This window comes from Orbicella franksi, chromosome 12 (assembly GCF_964199315.1).
Source record: "Orbicella franksi chromosome 12, jaOrbFran1.1, whole genome shotgun sequence".
Lineage (NCBI taxonomy): Eukaryota > Metazoa > Cnidaria > Anthozoa > Scleractinia > Merulinidae > Orbicella > Orbicella franksi.
In genome coordinates, this window is record NC_138156.1 from 1,212,092 (window position 1) to 1,234,373 (window position 22,282).

At 36.5% G+C, this 22,282-nt stretch overlaps 2 protein-coding genes across 3 annotated transcripts; one reads left to right on the forward strand and one right to left on the reverse strand.

The window, feature by feature from the left end:
• The first annotated feature begins 93 nt into the window (after nucleotides 1–93).
• LOC145462586 (rab GTPase-binding effector protein 1-like) lies at nucleotides 94–17,460 on the forward strand. 2 transcript variants are annotated; one of them, XM_081446150.1, is made up of 22 exons: nucleotides 94–291; nucleotides 376–510; nucleotides 2,645–2,848; nucleotides 3,986–4,266; nucleotides 4,681–4,731; nucleotides 4,826–4,897; nucleotides 5,027–5,110; nucleotides 5,372–5,459; nucleotides 5,805–5,852; nucleotides 7,148–7,383; nucleotides 8,497–8,695; nucleotides 10,838–11,016; nucleotides 11,544–11,687; nucleotides 12,199–12,378; nucleotides 12,610–12,648; nucleotides 13,585–13,740; nucleotides 14,332–14,431; nucleotides 14,678–14,724; nucleotides 14,876–14,986; nucleotides 15,698–15,814; nucleotides 16,116–16,226; nucleotides 16,679–17,460. In XM_081446150.1, the coding sequence occupies exons 1-22, from the start codon at nucleotides 180–182 to the stop codon at nucleotides 16,847–16,849; spliced, it is 2,865 nt and encodes a 954-aa protein (XP_081302276.1). In that variant the 5' UTR covers nucleotides 94–179; the 3' UTR covers nucleotides 16,850–17,460. The 2 variants fall into 2 exon arrangements, with proteins under 2 accessions (XP_081302276.1, XP_081302277.1); XM_081446151.1 differs by lacking the exons at nucleotides 15,698–15,814; nucleotides 16,116–16,226; nucleotides 16,679–17,460 and adding an exon at nucleotides 15,347–15,679.
• Nucleotides 17,461–19,797: 2,337 nt separating this feature from the next.
• LOC145462587 (uncharacterized) lies at nucleotides 19,798–22,189 on the reverse strand. Its single transcript, XM_081446152.1, has one exon. It carries the CDS (start codon nucleotides 21,399–21,401, stop codon nucleotides 20,748–20,750), a length of 654 nt encoding a protein of 217 aa, XP_081302278.1. The 5' UTR covers nucleotides 21,402–22,189; the 3' UTR covers nucleotides 19,798–20,747.
• Nucleotides 22,190–22,282: the final 93 nt, after the last annotated feature.

Sequence of the window (22,282 nt, forward strand, 5' to 3'; positions counted from 1 at the left end):
ATGCTTCTATTGCTTAGTTGTATCAGTACACAGAACCAACTTTTTGTATTTTGCCAGGTTTTGTGCAGGGTCAACCCCAAAAATAGTCAACAAAAACGTACTTGTAAACAAGAACTAACCAATTTCGAGCACTCGTGACACCAGCCCTCCCCAAGAAGAATATTATACTGTGCAATTACATGGAGACGAGGCTAAATTTGGGGAAGCAAAATGGCGGCTTGTTATTTATAAATGTTATATCGACAAAAGATATGGACGACCTGGAAAATAATGCGGAGGATCTTCCTGACGGTAACTAGCTTTCATAATTTTATTGCATTTCTTAATCTTTCTGATGAAAACAGACACTGATATTGTAGTGCTTTGCGCTGTCAGACATTAATGTCCTCAGAGCTACCATTCAAGATTTGAAGCGAAAAGAGCACCAGCTTGTAAAAAGTAAAGAACAAAGCGAAATTGAATTTGGTCAGAGAAGAGCGAAATTTAAAGAGCTTTATATGGCAAGGGAAGGTGAGAATGCTTCATCTTTGTTTTTAAGATCGATGCTTTCGCTAGTTAGACAGATCATCAGATAAATATTTACTGCTGTGTAAGTTACATGTAATTAACTACACTGTGTCTAGGTCAACATCAAGCTTGTGCATTTCTAGCTTAATTCTGTAATGTCCTTCTACTGTGAATGTTTGATTATTAAGAAGTTATGTTATTATGTTTTGTCAATGCATACCTTCTTTCATTGCACAATAAACCACACATTTGTACAAGTGTAGCTTAAACACTATACAAACTGGCCGTATCTTTGACAGGATAGGTTAGATTTATACCTCACTTGCTTTTACTGGATATTTTAAAACTAGTTTTCTTTAATTTATTGAAGTTTATTATTTAAAACGGTGTGAACATCGTTTTGCAATTTAGAGTTATTAACAACTGCATCGTGGTGTATGGAAGATGGGTGCCTGGGATGTCTGGGGGCCTCCACTGTGACCAGCCAGTCCCTAGACAGTATAACACTCCCATGGCTGGCAGTCCCCGCAACCCAGCCATGAGCCCCCACGCAGTCTTCCAGGCACCCGTCACACTGAGTTAACAGTGGAGACGGGGAGGGGATGGGTTGGGGGGGGGGGTGGGGGGCAGGAAGATGGCAAATGATTAGACCAAAACTACCGTTCCAGGGACCACCACGCTGGAAAATGCTAGTACTGTGGCGAAGAGCACTGAGCATGCAATACTACATGAATACCACTGAGCGGAAGTACCAGCTACTCTTTGTCATTAACTTTGTTAAATTGCATTTAACATTCTTGTAGGATGCAAATTGGTTCAAATCACTACAGCAAGAGGTTATGAGACCTTTTTCTAAATCAGCCTGAATCTGAGAATCGATGTCAGTTAATAAAAGCCAGAGGGAGTTTTGACCAAGATCTAGTTACCAATTATTAGGGTGCATGAGGTCTAGAATAATATCCGGTGTATGCATGCATGAGCTGTGTGTAGTGAACCATAGAGCCAAACCTAAGAGAAGCATGTACCATTAAATAGTGTTATGTAGCTCTGCTATGTTCCCTATATGTATGCTATAAATTTAATTTTTGTGTGCTCAATTGTTTCTGTAAGAAGATCAAAGATGTTACATTGTGTAGTTCCAGAAAATATCCATACCCCCATCACAGAGGGAATTTCACATGAGACCCTTGGCCCTACTCATTTTGTGCACCCAAAAATAACCACCCCACCCCTCTGGAATTTCCAAGAGTATTATGTACACCCCCATACCCTCTGGAAAAATTCATTTCTTTTAAAGCTAAGTTACTAAGATAAACATTCCAAACACTAGGTTGTCTGCATTGCAGATCACTCCTGTTTATAATTCTCAGTTGATTGTAGCATCTGAAGATATGCACTAAGTAAATAGATATAGATTAATGGTAACTTGTCAAATTACGTCCCTCAGTGACTATGTCCCTGTGAAAATGTGGTACATACAATTTCCATTAAAAGACCAATAAGCTGAGTGTGGAAAAAAATTGACACCATACTTTTATCACATTTTATCGTGAACATGATCGCTAACACACTCATCAAGAAAGCCAAATATTTTTGTAGCAAAATTACAAACAAATGGAGAGAGATAAATAAGGACAAGAAATTCTCAAGTTTCTGAAATCGTAACATCATTTCTACCATTAAAAAGAAACTAACTTTTATGAAGTAAATCACCTGCTACTTGACAAAGATCAAAGTGAAAAACAAACTTGCCTAGTCACCAATGCCTTTCAGTCCATAAGAAACTTCATGTAGACTGGTAAAAGTAATGATGGCCATGACCATGAAACAGCATGTTCTTTACACTTAGCTTCCAGAATGTTTTTTGAAGAAACAAAACTTATTTCAAATATAATGCGATTCAAATACAAGTATTCAAGCTACTATGTTTTTCATGATGTGAAAGATCTACTTAGTAGGTAGCGAAGGATTTTTGACTAGCCAAGGATATCTGGAAACTAAATTGACCATTCAACCCCCTCCCCTCTGGAATTTCCTGCCCCCCCTTTGGTATTTCCAATTCCCTCCGTGGTGGGGATAGGGATATTTTCTGGAACCATACACTGTACATTCATAAAAGTTTTTTTTTATTTTTCAGAGGAACTTGCAAAAGAAAAGATAAGGCTTAAGGCATCTCAAGAAGAAGCAAAAAGATTAAGAAATGAACTTCAGAGTGTTCTTGCTGAAGGTGATGGATATCGTGCTGCTGCAGCATTGGCAGAGAGCTCTCAGAGAGAAGAACTGGAGACATTGTGTGCTAACTACCAAGAGGAGATAACATCTTTACGGGCCATTATGTCTGGTAAAGTATTATAATGTGGATTAATTATTCTGAGTTGAGATAAGAGTTTGCTAACCTTTTATCTTGTTTGATAAGCAAAAATATCATGTGGTAAAAAAAAATACCGTTATGTAGTGTTTTATTTCTGTGAGTTAATCCTTCTTTTATTGTAACTACTTATACTGTCCATATGTTACATTTTATGAGTTAATTGTAGGTTCACATCAGCCTCGTTGGCTGCCAATGTTGTAACCTGCATTACTAAATAAAATGATGATGATGATGAGTTCATACATTTCCTATCTAAAGTGGTATACTTGTAAACTGTGGGAACAAATGAAGAAGACAATAGTTGACCCACACAATACAATTTTCAGACAAAAATTACAAGGGACACTTCCCTGATTATTTCTCAGCTTCTTTGTGTTTTTTACTATTGGGTTACAGTTTATTTTAATTGGAACTCTAATCTGCTCAACCTGAAAGGAAATCATGCTCTAAAAAATACAAGTTTTGCAAATTCTAACATGCGATGTTCAAGTTGGTTTGTTTCCAACGCTAATGACTTAAACATGTAGTCTAACATGTTTTCTAAGAATGGGAACTGATCCATTCTTACCTGCTGAAAAAGGGTTGTAATTCATTCAAGCATGTAAAAATGGTCCATTCACTGAATTTCTCAAAATTATGTTTCTAGCAGTGCACTACAGAGGGTTCAGTGGTGGCCAGATAAATGAATCATTGACTTTTATTACTAACTAGTAAAATTAAAATATATGTTTTAATGAATATATGGATGAATGAAATATTCATTTTACAGTTGCATGTTTCCCAAGAGGGACACCTCTTTTATTCACTTAACAGCCCATGTGGAAAAGAAATATTCAATCTCAGCTTATTACTAGATGTTTTGGGTTTCCTTTTCATAGTTTTTTAACAGGTTCCAATAGCCAAACGTTTAGGGTCTTAGCTTGAGGCCAAGATTGGCCTATAGGCAAATAAATATGGTATACATGTATCTTGAACTCTGTCATTGTGTCAGATGATGCTTCTACCTTTGCATTTAATTTAAATCGTAAAAGGAAATATGGTAGGAGCATTATCAAGAGGCTTAAAATGTTGGAGATATATTACGATCGTTATTTTCATGTATTACAGAGGCTGTGAAAGAGGCAAAGGAAAGTGCTGCTGAACATTTTGAAATAGAAAAGCACAATCTTCTTGCCAGAAATCAAAAGTTAGAAAATGAAGTAAAGAACTTAAAATCTCTTCTGTCCTCTGACGAGGAAAGCAGTAGTAGCAGGCCTAGAATGTTGTCAGGATTGTCTGATGCTGTAGTTGGTGCCATAAGACGGAATACTGCAACAAGTGAGAACTCTTCAGTGGATGGGGAAGCAGTCACAGATAATGTAAAATCACTTGAAAAAAGCATGGAAAAGGTATAAAGTGGTCCAAGCCAAATACATATTAAGTATCATGAACTATCAAGTGTTTCTTGTGGATACAGGTTTGATATGTTGTCTGAAATTTTATTGAAAATCATTATGGAAGGGATGCTGTCCTCTTCATTAGCTGACTAGTGGATTTTATTTATCACCATGTTAATTGTCCATCAGGCATGTCTTACCTTATGCTGATGGGTAATTAATATTTTCAGTTGTTTTGGTAGATGAAGCAGGCCAATCATTAAGGCCTCAGTTACACACAATAACCACAACATGCCCACAGGGAACCTGCAAATTATATTTTCTTTGAATGTTCATGAAAGGGGAGAAATAAATATCAACACAAAATAAGGGTGCTGTATCAAAATAATTTCCCCTCTGGCTAAAACATTTGTATTTTGTTGAAAGGCCCAAGAGGATGCTGAGGCATGGAGATCAATTGTTATGCCACTGGAAGAGGTAGGTTATGTGTTTGTTTTTCTTACAAAATTGACCTCTTGTATCAAACATTACGAAGTCGTTAAATTTGTTGTTGATGAATATTTCTCTACAGGAAATATCATTTCTGAAGGCAAAGTTAAAAGATGCACAAGAAAAACTGCAAGTTGCAGAAACAAAGATTAAGGTGTGTTATGATGTGCTAATGAATGAATCTACACTTTAAATTATACTCAAAACTGTCTTGATGTTTAAGACCTACTCATTTAAATTATGGAATGCTTTATAATATTGTTTATAGTGATTTTTTTTCCAGGAAGGAGAAAGCAAAAAGCATGACAAAAAGTCTGAAGATGAAGAACCCCTATCAAGAGAAAAGTTTGAAGAGATACAAGAAAAGGTAATGAAATTTATTACGTATGTTTTTACATAATCTCACAGAGAATTAGAAATAGTATGCAGTGAATTATTATTAATAGGACTAGGGGACAACAAAAGAAGTTTAGAAACTACAGTAGATTTTTTGATCAGGTTTAGTCCAGGTCTGGCTCCATTTACTACTGCATTAAAAGGACTTACATTTTGAAGAAGTTTTCTGACCAGGTCCAGACCAGACCAGACCATTTCAAATCCTAGTTTAATTAGCAAATTTCTTGGACAGGTAAAGGAATTAAACCAATACCTAGAGGCAGAACGATCCTCACGAACGGATCTGGAAATGTATGTAGCTGTTCTAAACACACAAAAAGGTTAGTCAGTGTGCTTTTCTTGATTTTATAGACTGGCAGAGTCAAGTCTAATTCTACACCAAGCTGAGTGTTACTGAAATGTCCAAGTCATGTTTTAACATACACTTTACAGTGTAATTTGTTGCCCTTATAATCAGTAAGAATGAACCAGTTTAGAATTAATGTCAGACAATTTAGAACTTATCTGACATGATCTTTATATTTTTTGATTTCCATAGGCTCATAAGGCTGCATAATTACCCTTAATTCAAGCTATTTAAGGCTTCAGGTAGCTTTCAACACAAAGGCAGAACTTGTTCCATGTTTTTGCTCCAATTTTTGTTTTGTTATGTTTTTCTTTTTGAGGTGTCCTTCAAGAGGATGCTGAGAAATTAAGAAAAGAGCTTCACAATGGTCAGTATGAAATGTACTACATGACCGATGTACTATGTACCTAAGCTGAAGTCAACATAGAAAATGTCTCTACCTAGTTTTCATAAATTTGCTTTAAAGCAAGTTGTGGGAATTTTACCATATATATACATATATATATTAATGATTCAAGACTGTTGCACTTGAGAGAAAAGTTAATTTTTCCTAACATCTATGTGCCTTATAAGTGAAGGACTTTGTAGATTACAATCACTAGCTTTCAGCATTGATGAGAGGATTAACTTTAAGGAATTGCAAATTAAGTGCTAGATGAACAGAATGATATTTTGACCTCTATTGAAATGTGTGATTTAACGCACTGAAAAGTAATGGCGTGTTTTTCAGGAAAACACTTACTTTAGACATTCAGGGCTTGAGACTAATGCTAGCCATCTCTTCATAAACCAGTAAAGAGTCAGATTTGCCTGGTAACTTTTAAATTTTAACTAGCCCCATTGGTTGAAAAAAAAAACCCAGCAATTGTGAAAGTATTTGTTGAAATCAAAACTTTGCATTGTTGTCATTTGTGATAGCAAATGCAAAAGTTGAACACAGCACTTGGGAATGACAAGAGATAGATATCTCAAATTTAATTAATTTAACCTCTCAATATCAACAGTTTTAAGAGTCAAAATTCTGTCCATCTCTTGTGAGTTGTGGCGATTGGCATACAGAAAGAAAAAATAGTACCAAAACCTGAATAGTGGAAAGTCTTGCAGTTAAAACGTATTTACTGTTAAGCTATTAAGGTGAAATCCTATAGAAAATCCAGCAATTTCAGTTGTTAGTGGACAAAAATCTGGTACCAGAATAATTTTATGTATTTTACAGTCCTTTTTACATTAAAGATATAAATAGTTGGCTGAAATAACACTGAAAACAATTTCCCATGGGAACAAGAGAAAATAAATTTCAAAGTTCAGAGAAATTGTGCAAACACAGGTAAAATTTCATCCTCAGTTTCATTTCACCAGTACTTTCAAGTGATTCGTACAAAGTTCAACATTTTGTTTTCAACGTTTGGTGTTGCTAGAAATGGTTTTTTTAAGAAGATATTTAGAGCATTTGTACATATGTTTGCAATACGATGTAAATAATCTTGGTACAAAGTTTTTGTCCATGTGTTACTTTAACTTCTGGTGAATTCCGTCTTAAAATCTGATGTGTCTAGTGGAGCAGTGTACATGTATTAAACATTTAGTTTAAAGTTCTGACTATTTATTAACTTGAAGTTTAAAATGGTAAATTATCTATGATAAATTTTATCATTTCTTCAGTGTGTAGATTGTTGGAGCAGGAAAAAATGTCCCACAGTGATTTAAAGCAAACATGGGAGATGGCAAATGTCCAGTTTGTAGAGAATCTAAGAGTACAAGAGGAAGCATTTTCAAGAGTGTGGAACATCCTTACACCTGATCAGAGAACAACTGTTCAACAACAACAGCGACCCCAGGTTGGCCAGCTTATTGATCTACAGAGTCCACAGACCTCCCCACAGCCAACTAATCAACAGGTAGTTTATTTTGGGTCAGAACAAAATGGCTCGAGTACCAAATCTACTTGCATTACTGAATGTGAAATTTGGTGTTAAATGGAACTGAAGTTAAAGTTCATGTCAAATTTCCAGAAATAGGTGCATCAGTTTTTCTGTATGGTTATTACTCCACTGTGGTTTTAGTGTGCAAATACATATTAAACATGTATCAAGTAATAAAAGATACCTTGTGGATGTTTGGATGTTTTAAACCTACAAAGTCCTTGGGACACTTATGTAATGTAACGGATTATCTGTGTTTTAGAACTGAAGTATGAAGAAAACGCTGCTATATCCTTTATAAATGGGTTGCTGTCCCCCCTCCCCCCCACAACACAATGTTGAAAATCAGCTGAAATTGCACGTACTGGTTTTCAACATTGTATGGGGGGTGGGGGGCAAGGTTAGACAGGTGAAGTTGTATTCGCGCCTGGCGTGTACACAAAAGCGCCAAAAGTGCAAATTTGTCCCAAGACTTTTGTCTATGATTGTAGCTATTGTATGAAATTGTTGAGGCTGAATTTGAAACATCTTAAGTTTTATCGGGCTAGTAAAGCCTTGAAGTGAATATTTCCAAAGAACATCTACCTTCAGCTGATAATTCCCTGTTTTGCACACTGAAGCATTGGAGTATTTACACTGGTTGACTGTTTTAAGCTGGGGCTACTTACATAAGACTTAACTTGATGTTTTTCCTTCAATGCCATTCATTAGTTCTGCACTATATTTCATCATACATTAGCAATGTAGACAACTGTAATATAAGACACAACAATATGTACATCTCTCTTAGATTGTGATGAGCATAATTTTTGGGAAACTCCTTTTATTTATTTCAGTGGTCCCAAAACACTGACAATGTTCAGTCTCTTTATCTCTGAAGAAATATTTTCTTCTTCTTAATTAGTATTTAATGAGTATTCCTAATCCTTTTTGGCTTGTAATGTATAGGTTTGATGCAGAGCCCCTCTCGTGAAATAATAAATTAAAGTTATCTACTAATTTTACAACTGAATTTGCCAAAGTTGATGACGTTTCATGTGGTCATGTGGTACAGTAGGTTTGATCACTTGTTCATCTTTGTTTCTCTAGCCAAGCTTAGTTCCCTTGCCAGCACAAGTGACTGCTACAGACTCCTTGTCGATATGGGACAGTATTCCCACGGTCCCCTGCACAAATCAACTGGTGTCTGAGGCAGAGACTGCTCAGAGGACATCTATAGAGACTGATGGCAAGGAATCAGGAGTGAGGAGAGTTCACTCAGCCTCTGATGTAACAATGAGTCTTGAGAGTGAGTGTTAATCATACTGTTAGCCATTATTGTACACTGGTCTATTACAGGTCATGGTCAGTTAAGTTTGAATAATGGGTAATTGTGAAGAAGAGGTCCCAAAAGCGACTGTTGGTAAGCTGTCAGCTGACAGGTTACCAACAATCTACCGACAAGCTACCAACAAGTTACCAACAGTTTGCTAAAACAAAAAGTTTGCTGTAGAATAGACAGGAGAAGAGTATCTCACCTGATCAACAAAATGGTTTCAAAAACCCAAAAACAATAATTATTAGCAATACATCTCATCAGAAACTTACCATTCGATGGTTGGCATAGAAAATATTGATTGTGAAATATTCTTTAAATCAAATTTTACTGTGTACCCAACAGACAAGAATGTCCTAAATTTAAACCGTATAAAGCAGATTTCATCTGAAAGTGAAAACGAAAACAACAGCATAACACTTTCTTGTACAAATCATCTTACCATGCAATTCAAATCCTGACATAATTTGATGGGGAATGATACATAGTTGACCTTTCCAAGGTGGCATTGCCGGACAGTGCTGTATTCGCGTAAATGCTCTGGTCATTTTCTGCAGGTCAGTTAAGTTTGCTTGTCAATGCTCTGTAAGAATTGTTTAATAGTAGATTTTAGAACTTTTTGCTTTTTGTGTCTAGTGAAAGCACTAGACACAATGTAAAAGCGATAAAAAAGATAGCTAACTACTTCATATACTGCAAAATGTGACATCATGCTCCAATAGTTTCAAGGAATTCTCCTCTCATGACAGATTACATGAACAGGAAAGCCACAAGTGAAAATGTGTAATCAAATCGATATGTCTCCAGTACTCGTCAGCCTGCTCAAGTGGGTGCCCGAGCAGTCAAGGCAAATATTTGGACCAATCCTCTTGCAATTAATATTTGTGTCGCAAAATCTTTGTATTACGAAAATTAGCGTCATTTGAAATTCCGAGCAGTGTGGTTTTGAGTTGAAGTGTTCGAGAAGAAAGGGATAAATATTTTTGCCCTAGGTGGTTTATTTTTGCGTCACTAAATCCAAGATTAGTGTCATTACGTACATTACCGTCCCTTCAAGACACAGTGGTTCTGAGTCAAAGTCTTCACGAAGAGAGAGGTCAAGATATAATTATTTTGCTTTCACACTGTTTCACAGAAGGAGTTGGGAAGAGGGTATTGTGGTGAGTGAACCAGTGCTGTCCATCTTTTATTGACCTTTGTTATATTTTTCTTCAGAGATACTTTTTTACTATGCCACGGCTTTCGGAGTACTTGTCAATGTGGAGTACTGAAATACTTAAAAAGAAAATAACGACAAAATGAAAAAGCAATGATGTATAAAAGAGGCAGAAAGAAACACCTGATACTCCACTTTGCATGAGGGAAACAACACTACAATACTTTTAAAGCTTTTCAACCCAATAATAGGAATTCACAAAATAGCTCAAAATACAAAGATATGTTCAGAAACCACAATTACATTACTCACAAGAAATTTCTCAGGACAACAATGTCTGCATGTAAACTATCCATCCCCAGTATCCACCCTGCACTAGACATGTGTTTGTATTGTGGACTTATTTTGTAAGGTAGGTCCACATCAGCTGTGAACCCAGCTAGTTGTAAGCAGTGATTACCAAAACTCAGAAGTACATTCCTTCCTATTCAGTTTGTTATATATCTTGGTCGCAATTTGGAAAAACAACATCAAAGTAAGTGTTGCATACTACCGACAACTTACTGACACGTTACCAACAGATCACCAACAGTTGGCCGACTGTTGGTCTGTGTTTTGGCCAAAACCTGTTGGCTGACTCTCAGCAAACAGTCGGTTATCTGTCTGCAGACAAACGGCTGACAGATGGCCAACAGTCGGCTGACAAGTTTTTTTTGGGAGTTGTTCTTCACAGTAACTGAATAATGTGTCACAACATTTTTTTTTGTAACTGTTTTTGTGAATGTTCTGTAGTTACATTCAACCATAACCTACACACTAGTAAATTAATCTCAACCAACCATTTTTAAAATATATCACAATAGGAGTAGCTCCCTAAAGTATTCCTTTTTAAGGTTAGTTTTGCGCAAAATAATTTGAGGTAGGATTATAAGCTTGTTAAGCACTGGATGTGATTTCAGGTAGTAATAGTCAAGTTGCCAGAGCACACTCAGTAGAGGAGTTATTATCATCCAGTCCAGAGCCTTCAGCTCCCTCAGATGTTGTACCACCAGAAGGACCCAGTTCTCCCCCTGCCAGACCACAGCCTCCCAGCAAAGGACATGGGAGCAAGTTTGATTGGAAGAATTTTCAGGAAGCTGTATGTTGTTCATATTTTGGTGTTTGTCATTTTTTGGACTGGATTGTTTTTCAAAACCAGTTTCATTGTTGGAGTGCTTTTCAGCAGTTGTTTACTCCAAATTTTTCATGATTACCTAAAACCACAAACAAAATGACATCAGGACTGACTCTCTGTAGTGAAGGTTTACAAGAAATCTGAAACAGCAATTTTGAAGTTGATGATGGTTAGGAGTTGAAGCAGAATCACTCTGCTGTAAACAATGTACAAACTCTTGACTTAATTGCTACAAACTCACACTGAGTAGAAATAACTGTTTTATCCATGGACTTAACAAATAATTGTGTGATTGTAAACTCTTGTGTTACATTTAGATGGTCTTAGGAAATAATACATTAAAATTGACATGTTAATTGTAGTTACTTTAAGTTACTTGTACCCAGCTTTAGTTGACGTCAAAAGTGACATTTTGAGCCCTAAACACTACAAAGCAGCTGCGGAAGTTTTTTTATTTTCATTAATATTGTTGATACACATGCATTTTTCAGGTGAAAGTTTCTCATGAAAGTAGCTTGAATAGGTCATGTGCAATGTGTGGTAATTATGAACGACAGCTTCAAAAGTTGCAGGATGAAAATCAGAAATTTCAAAATTTAGCTTCCAACTTACAAGTGGCACTGGATCAGGAAAAGGTCAGAGCTTAGTTATGGCAGCCATACCATAACAATCCAGTTTGAATAACTTTAATCCCAGTTTTAGATATTTTAACCCATTACTTATTGCCTTTCATTTCCTCTTGATGTTTGGTATTAGAATTTGGTGGTAGATTGAGACATTCCGTAATCAATTGTTTTATTTATTATTCCCATCAACTGTCTACTTAACAACAGAGAAAGTACAATAATAACTAGGTTATTGTATAATGGTGCTGATTATTTACCCTCATGGAACACCTGCTTCCTCAAGTGACACTACCATGCTTCATTCTAAAAGTAATCTTGTAGCACTTCAGATATGACTTTTAAATTGCTTCACATCTGTTTTTGTCACCATCATGAACTTACTGGTAGTTTGGATGATAAATCGCGTCATTAAAGGATATCTATGTAGTATGATACAAAGAACTTTAAGCAATGAAAGGTGTAATCTTCATGAACTGAAATGGAGTAAGTGTAGGTGTGTGTTGTTGTTTTTTTCAAACAGAAAGAGTTATTCAAAGAACAAAAGATGCGAAGCAAGTTGGAAGAGAGTGTCGCTCGTGCTGCTGAGGATGCACAGATGCAAATCAACACGCATTCGATGACAAACAACAAGTTGGAAAAGTTACTTGCTGGGTTGCGAGAAAACTTTGAGGCAACCAAACATGGAGCTCAGACACACATTGTAAGGGGTGTATAAAGGCCATGCATTGGCTGTTGTATTGTATTATGTGCCACATTGATTGCTGATTGCTTCAAATACCTTTTCACCATAATCTAAATTTTATGTTCTTTTACATGTAGGAGAAACCCTTTATATACATGATTTTTCTTTGAATCATTTAATCAACAATATCCCTGTGGGTTAAGTAACACAAAATTTTGTTATACTAATTAACTTTCATGTTTTGTTAAGATGAAGCTTGTAGCTTCCCGGAATCAACTTACTCAGGAGGTAAATTCTTCTCTTGGCACTTAACTTATTCAGTAAATATGTAGTCTCTTTAGCCTGCATTATAATTATTTTCAGTTTGCACTGCTCTCATTATTTTATGAAAAGCCTGAGTATAACACATCCTGGTAATGCAAACATTTAGCAGGTCTACCCATCTCAGGGGCAGTTTTGCAAATGGTGAAATATATTGCAGACCAAACACCTTTTGACCCTTGAGCAACTGCACAAAATGCCTGACTTAGGTGGTCACTTACTACAGGTCACACCACAGGAGGTAGAAATTTGGAGTTTTTAACATATAGAACAGAAACACCTGTAGATACCATGCAATGCATTAGAGCTTTTCTAAAGCCAACTAAGAAACCTCTAGGGCCACATATGTCAGATTTGGTAATAAAGAGTACTTTATTCATGTCGCAAAACATCCCATGGCTCTAATTCTGAGACTGCATGTATCTACAAGTATTGTCATGTCAATCAGATAACGTTGACAAGCAATTATCTGACAGCTAGATTTTCCAATTTCTGCTTGGCAAGATACAGGATATTGTATCAAGTGGTTGTCTATGGGAAAGTAAAAACTTTAGAGAATTGTCATCTATCAGTGCTAAAAGTGGTTATGGTCACTTATCAGAGGAGGTTGCTTACAAGAGGTCCCAACTACAGTGATATGACTTGGAAACTTTTGGTATTTTTTTACAGTAGTCATTCAAGAGAGGTAGTCGCTTACTAGTGGAGGGGGGGGGGGGGGGGGAGACACACAGGGAGGTTCAACTGTAGGTTTGTTGATGCCAAAGTGAACTTCCTGTGAGTCACTATGCCTCTTTCAAACTTATGCGGTGACCCATTTTGAAAATGTTTGTGTATTGGGTGCCTTGTGAGTGTGTATAAGGAATAGAAAGAATGCTTTATTCTGAAGGTATTTATTGTTGACAGCTTATGCAGTTGAGAACAGACTATGCAGCTCTTCAAGACAATGCTATTCAGCAACTTACACAAATGGACTCTGATGCAAGGCTGGCTGAAATGCGTGAACAACTGATGCAAATCAGAGCTGCATCTGAGAGCACAGAAGAGAAACTGAGAAGTGAGGTTAGGAGAAACGGGATAAAATGTGAACTGGTATTAGAAAAAGTTAAGGTAGAAAAGACAAGTTTCCTAGTTATCTAATCTATAGTTTTTTCCATTTTGTGTAACTAACTGGCACATTTGTCTCATGCCTGAGAGGGAGTAATATTTTTCCTAGTCACTTTGTAGAATACATTGTAGTTTAAAAGCTCTAGCTCTGATGAGTCATCTCATTCCACCTAATGCTGACAACCTTTTTCAAGAGTACTATCATGTGTTTAAAGCATCAAAGGTTGTTTTCAACAAGGAAATTGACTAACTAAACAGAGTTAAACTGAAATGATCAGACTATAGCTCTCCAAAGAGTGCAATCAAGCAATCAGAATGTTATTTCAAAGTTGAAATTGTGTAAGAGAAGAAAAATCTTCTCCTGATTATTGCTTCAGAAATTTACGTTAATTAGTCGAGCTGAAATATACTGTACTTAATGTAGTTATGGCTTCTAAAACCCTTTCAATGTTACAACAAGAATCAAATACATCAAACATGAGACACCAGTGGGGGAGGGGTAGTGCTGGCTTCCTGTACTAACTGATATGCTTGTGTTACTTGAAGGTGTCTTTCCTTAAAGATCGGGTTATGGCAGAACAAGTTGCAAAGGACAGTGTGGAGGCAATGCTTCAGGGAGACGTGGATAACATCAGGGTTGAACTTGGTATGAAGGCAGTTTACAATTTAATGGAAATTAATTTATTGTGTACTCAAAGAAGAAACTATTAAATTAAATATTCTAGATAATTGTGACAATGAACTGGTTGACTCTAGATAAATATTGGCTGACCATTTGTTGTTGATGTGTGTTATGGTTGAACCTCTATAACCAACCTCATAGAGCCAAATATTACCAGAAGTAAATATTGAAAATGTTATTTCAAGTGGTGATTTTTCTTTCAATTTATAGATAAGTTACGGACAGAGCTTGATAAGGAAAAAAGTGCCAAAGAGGAGGTATTATTAATAATATAGCAACTATAAGGTGACTGTTTCTGACAAAGCTAGTTGCAATGGACAGTATTGCAGCTGCTAATGTGCTTGGTACATTTGGAATAACTTACCTTCCTAATACTGAATTAAACTGTTTAAATTGGTTTATTGATAGGCACAGTCTCAGCTTAGAAAGTCCGGTCAGTCACTAAAGAACACAGAAGACAAATCTAACCAAGTCATCATTGCACTCAGAGGACAGTTAGATGAGGCTACTGAAGAAAAGGTGTGAATATAACAGTTTTCACTGTCATCATTGTCTTACCTCTTCTCCATTTCATCTCTGTCATCATGGTCACTCTCTTCATCCTCATCCTCATCATCAACATTAATTATAATCGTTTTCTTCTTTGTCCTCCATGCTTATTGTTATCATGACCATTATCATAGAAACAATTGATCTATCATATACCTATAAACATTTTACAAATCACAGGCAGGAGATTTTTGAAGAATGTAGTCCAGAGAGTTACAAGAACTTTTGGAATATCTCCCAAATCATTTTGAGCATTTTCCATACTTATATCAAGTGTAACAACATCATTTACTTAGACTTGGCTTTATTGCACTGGTTGATATATTTCAGCTAGATGTGACATTGTTGCTGACAGGCATTGCAGGGCTGTCATTAAGGGCTGTAACCCATAACACCTACTACGGCTGAGTATGCTTGCCTTTCCCGTGATGTTATGGGTGAAATTCCCAGTTGTTGATAGAATTCACCCACAAAGTAACAAGTTTGCTATGGGCGCGAAGAGCAAGGCAACAGGTGACTCAAAACAAATAGTCCTGATTAGCAGGGCTCCCAGAGATCAGCGTTTTCAACCCACATGCATTAGAATCATGTGTAAGGTGTGACAGTTTATTTAGTTATCATGATATTATTTTTGGTCCAGGCAAACGTTATTTGGCAAATGGCTACAAACTTCTTTTGCAGATCAAGATAGAAGATGAAAATAAACAATTGAAGAACCAGTTGCAATCAATGACAGAACAACTCAACCAAAGTGAAACGGTGCAGAGAGATTTTGTACGCTTATCTCAGTCTTTACAGGTACATCTAAATAAAATGACTTGGCAAAATACTGAGAAGGCAGCTACATGCTAACACAAAACAGCTGGGCCAATGTTCACTTGGACTGCAAAGATTTCAAGTTGAAGTTGTTTTCAGGATTTATTAAACTTCAATATTAATGTCATTTAAATGTGGAAGAAGACAAACACAAAACAATCTCTTCTGGCTTGATAACTCATAGTTAAAGTTCTTATCGTACATGTACTGTGTGATTCTAGAGCCTTTACAATGACTTTTTATGTGGGTCTGTCAGTTGTTATTTTTGTTGCCCTTATCCTAGATGCAGATTGCCCAGATCCATGAATCAGAAACAGGAGTTCGATGGCAGCATGCTGAGGATGTTAAAGCGTGTCAGAATTGCCAAAAAGCCTTAAAGTCAAGCAAAGACAAGGTTGGTAAAATCTTGATAAATTTGAAAAAAAATTAACTATTTGTTACAAAAAATGCTACACAGGAAGATGTTGATATGCAGACCTAAATACTTCATACTTTATTTTCAGTTTATTTTGTGATTGACTGGCGTGATTACTTTTGTTTTGGTTTTACAACACTGAAAACTGCTCAGATTTAAAAAGCAGTTTCCCACCAAGTAAGGACACTATTAAAAATAAAATTCAACATAAAAAAATTAATATTATTTACAATTAACAACTTAAATTAAAATTCAAAGCTTAAAACTTAAATTTAAATTTGCCTCCCTGCTCCTGAATTTCAATAACAAAATTGACAATAGTCAGGATTTGAAAAGAAGATCCCAGAACTTTCTCTAGCTGATAGTATGATCAAAGCCTTTTTAGAAGCAGGACTGTTACCTCTAACACTGTTGATGTCTTTTACATGCAGCACCATTGCCATCACTGCGGCAAAGTATTTTGTGAACAGTGTACATCCAAGACTGTTGTGGGAAGCAAATCATCCAGGCCACACCCAGTGTGTGATAAATGTTATGTTATACTAAACAAGGACTCTACATCTACATTCTATGATACAACCCTGGCAGATGATAAAAGGTGACTGTTGTGAAATGGAGTCCTACGGCTCAGTTACCTCACACAGCAAAGGAGGAGGATAGTGGGGCATGACAGTTTCATTATCTTACTACATGGCGATAAGAACAAACTGACAATGAGTGGCATCATATTTATTACCGTATCAAGGACAGAGCCTTTGTACTTTTTTGTTTCATTTGTTTGTTAGGAATGTGATCTAGGGCCTCTGCAATAAAAGATCGTAAAGGCAGTCTGTCATAAACACATCAGTACACATAAAAGGTATCTTTTAAGTGAAACACATCTGGTCAAAAGGTGAATCTGCCGATAATTTACATTGTTATGATACACATCTGTACACCCTAGTTTGGGTCACAATATCATGTCATAGACTTATTTCATACATCTTAATTACTGGCAGTCCTAGTTTCGCTGGCCCTTTTAAAAATAGTGGACAGGTGTTGGGTACAAGAAAAATAAGTGTTTATGAATTATAAAAACAATTTTAATATAGTCAAACCACTGATGGTGGAAACCATCAATGGTAGTATTAATAGGGACTCAATTATTATCTCAGCCATCTAAAAATACTTATATAGGTGCTGTATGTCTTATTATTACACAATATAATTATGACCATGTTGTCAGGAGTGTGTGCTTTACTCCCTTGTCAAGTTCAACATCTGTATGATTATTCAGATGCTGAGCCCAGCCAACAAATTTCATCCAATGAATATAGATGGTGTTTACCATTATCAAGGTTAGGTTGTCGTTGTCAATAAAAGCGCTAACACTTAAAAACCTTTTTAAAGGTTAATGACTTAAAAGTTATTAGCTGACCATGAAAATGAGTTCATCTTTTGGTGTATTTTACATTCTAGAGTCGATAACTGAAAGTTTTGTTAATCATACTTTATTCTTTCTTCCAATCTCCACAGGAGGTTGGCCAGATAAATTATTTTAATTTAAATGAGCAAGAGTATATGAGTGGAATTTCTTTGGAGAAGAGACATTACCAATGATTATTTGGAGGTAGCATCTTTCAGAACTATACATTACATATTAGCTTTTGGCTATTAATTTATCGGTGATTTAATATGTATTAGGCAGCTGAGGCTAGTTGCACAGTTCCATGTCTATTTTCAAAGACAGTTGGATTGAAAAAGTAGTTTGTTCACAGTTTCATAAACAATTAGTAAGTGATACAACCGTAAATTAAGGTAACAAACTTAAACTTATCACTCCCAAGAACATACATATGAAGCAACATTTTTCTGTGAAAATGAAGTGAGCAGTTGAAAATTTCAGTCATTCCAACCACATAACCTCTAGCTTGTGATGCTGATCTTCGATAATCCCTTTATAAATTATCCTGAAAGGCAACTAAGTTCTTAGCCATCTCATGATCTGGTAACCACAAGCTGGTTCAGTCCAAGCAGTCTTACTAACAGTAATGTTGGGTGCTCTGAAGTAAGGAAATGGTTGGGAAGTATGAAAATTTTTTATTTTGCACTATTAAATATTTCTCATACAACAGGCTGTAAATTGTTGTTGGAGGGCGGGGGGGGGGGGGGGGATATTATAAGTGAATTTTGAAATCTTAAAATTAACAGTTTTCTAGTTCTTGCAAATGTTGAAAATAATGGGTATATTAAGTGCTGTGAGCTGAACATGTGGGATTTCGGCTTTTCCATCATTCTGGGCATCTTATTTGCAAAATTAATTTCTATTTCCCTGTCTTATCTGGTACATGTCATTTGGATTTTTTCAGGCCAACTGGACTTGTTACTGTCTTTTTAAAGGGAGTGAAATAAAAATGGAACATTTTGTGGAGTAGACTGTCTGATGGATGAACTTCTCTCTTGGCCTGTTGCCTGCCTGGCTATTTCCCAGGCCAAAACCTTGCTTGTTACCATGGTAAAATAAGCAGGTCATTCTCATCCCCAGGGCCACCTGTCTCTCATTCCTAGTGAGCGACAAAGGTGCTACTGGAGACAATGATTTGATTGGCTGAATGCTTTGACTAGATTTTCCCTAATATAACACTGTTTCCTTCCCAGAATGACATACTTACAGAGAACACAGTGATGAAAGGTGATATTTTTACATTGAAAATTATTAGCAGAAGCATTTAGTTATGTTGCCATATAGTCAGGCTGTAATCATGTTGGTGCCTCATGGTCCTCTAGTTTGAGCCTAAATTTTTCAAGTTTGTCATTTGTAATGCATATTAATCTTTACCATCCTAAATCATCCTTGTTTTGTTATGGTTTATTATTTCTTTGGGGTTCTTCTATATAAGTAAACTATGATTTTCAGGTTTCCTTCAATAAAGGTAACTTTGTAAATGGCCAAAATAACTCAAAGTACCGTGACTGAGCTCATTTAAATCCCTATCATTTCCAGCAGATCCTTGTGTTTGCAGGTTTGATGTGGAACACTCAAGCTTCTCTCAAACCCAATAATTATTGCACTCTGATGGCAAACAACAGGTTTTGTGCAGATTTGGTATGTAATGTTTATACTTAAGGTGTTTTCTATTCTATTCCAACCTTTATTTTGGTTTTCTACAACAATGTAGAAACTGAAAAGTAAACATGATAACAATACATGGGAACATGTTAGTCATGTCACAGCTAGGTTGAGGTGCAGAGAATTTTGGGAATGACAATTTTGGCCAAGCCAAAATTTACATGAAACTTTATCATCATGACAATAATTTTTTTAATACTTGAGCGAAAAGCACTTGCAGCTGCAAAAATAGTAGACTTTTTTCCACTATTCCAGACAAATTTTCAGACTTTCTGACTTTATCGAGAATACCAAAGTCTGTATGAACCCAGATACTGTTAAATTATTAGATATAAACCACTAAAGAAATTCACACAAAATTTCATCCAAGACCTCAGTGGTAGTATTGAATAATTATTGTCTGTCACTATTAGCCGGTAGTTTCTTTGATATCTTTGGCTGTATAATAAACATAATTAGACACTGGCTTAAAGAGTTTTATTTTACTGTTTTACATCTTTGGTGGCCCAGGGGCAGTTAGTTGGAGTGGGACAAAGAAAACCCTGCAAAAACTGAAACAACAAAAAGGTTCAATTTTGGGATTTCTTCTTCCACCCCCAACTTAACTGCCTCTGGGTCTCCTAGGATAGCTGATTTACAGCTGAAAACTGAAATTAATATCTTTACACCACGTTATTTCTCTATTTACACCAAACTTAGAGCAGTTTTCATTTGAGTGTTGAAAGCTATTAGACAATTGCTTCGGTTTTGGTTTAACTACGGTTTGAGACATTTGACTGAGTAGTCTAACTAGAAAGTAATTGGTTTGGTTTTGGTTTGATGACACTCGATTGAAGACTCCTCTATTACACAATATATAATTAGTTAGTATTTCCCCTCCTCCTGGACTTCATATTTATTAAGGACTTAATCTTTATTATTCAACATGTCAGTTACATCTGAAGGACATAAACATCTTATGTACTCCTGGGGAAAAGATAAAAAGACCCTCTGAATTCATCAATCACATCTGTCAAGCATGATTCTCCATGTATCGCTTGTTCTGTGTCTAGTTTTACTTAGATCAGTTAAAATATGAACAGTCAGCTGTTGACTCCAAGGGCACGCTTAGCATTCAAAATGTCCAAATTAGTGCTACACCTGTTATTATGACGTCACCATCTCCATGAGAGCTGGTCACCAATATTGTTTCAAAGAGGCCGAAACACAAGGGGGTCACATCGATCCATAGCTAGTTTGTGTACATATCTTAAAAAAATTATGATGTAAAATCCTGGTTGTTTTGACCCAACGATGTGCCACTGTGGCATAGCTTTTTCCTCCTCGCTCAGCGTTTGGTATTTTGGAGTTCCTCTGCACGATATATTCAGGAATGCACTCCAACTTTCACTTTACTTCCGCCTCTGTGATCTTCTTTTGATGCTGGGCGAAATCAAAATTACCTTTGCTGGTGAACGAAACTTCACCTTCCTTGATCCACCCTTAAGTTTCACTTTGGAGGCCTTTTTGATCTTGCTAGGTGGTTTCAATATTGTCTTTAATGCTGTGATTTTTTCAGCAGTCTCACATTGATCGACTGTTTCCAACAAATCACCTGAGGGTAAGCCGCGCTTGGTAATACGGTGTCGTTTGGACGAATTCTCCACCTTGGACCGCCTGCTTTGATTGGAGGTTGATTCGTGGAATTGGTCGGCCAACGAAATAAGGTTCCTCAACTTTGCTTCTTTTGTGATGATAGCTTTCTGCTTGTCGCAGTGTATATTACGACCTGAATTTAGCACATATGATCCATTCAGGCCAACCCCGCTTGATTGAACAAGCAAACCAGAATTTAAAGCTGTTAGAATGGCGGATTTAATGGCTGCCTCATCCGGCGATGACGAATTGTTCACACTGTTTGTCCCATCATTTAGCTTTCTTTCCAAATGTTTCACGATATTTTGCCTCGAAACTCCACGATCTTTCCCTTCAGCTAGCGCTTTTACGGCTTCGAGCACCAGAGGAATATAATTCTGTTTCTTTCGTTTTCTTGTTGTCGCTGTCATGTTGTCTCGATTCGAAATCGACGCGAAATCTTAGTTCGAAGGGCGTGCCGGTCATATGACGTAGTTGGTGGCATCATTCAATTATGACATTGTTGTAATTGGTGATAATTAACAACTATTAATAAAGATTATGTCATAATTGAATGCAAAGATAGCGAAGCCGATCGCGGATGAGTAGCTATCTAGTCTATCTAGCAAAAGAGTAAAAAATATCAGACTGATTCGAGAAGGAGCGTACACCCGGGGGTATGCTTGGAGAAGGGGGACTTAATTTTCACGAGCGCCTCCCGCGAAGCATCTTTTGAGGTTGGAAGGGAAACAAAACGTGGAAAGCGCGCGGGAGTAAAGTTGATCTCGCCCTATTCGATCACTTTGCTGTAGAAACAGGGGACTCCATTCACGAAAGCCAAGAGAAAAAAAATGCTTAAAAAAGGAAAGCACAGCTGGCTTCGGTGAGTGTGATTGTATAAATATATGAACATTAATGAAAATGATTGCTACAGTTGAACCTCCACTCACGGCCACTTTTTTGTCTTTTTGGGGTCCCGGCGGAGAGAGCATACGTTCACTCTTAATAACCTCTCGACAACGGGCAGTGAATCAATGACTGACGAACGGTGTTTACAAAACCCCATATTTATTGTAAAAGTTCACCAAACTTGATCCATACCAAGCGTCGTTGGTCTCTGTTGTTTAGTTTCTGTTTTTTTGATATTTTGATTGTGTTAAGTATTTGTATGCTAAAATAAGTATTTTTTAAGAAAACAAATGTTTCACCCCCGAAAAAAAAACAAAACAAAAAAGATGCACATTTTTAATTATTAAGATTAGTACAGATCATTTTGGCGAATTGTACAGCGCCTAGAGCAGGCATGGATAGG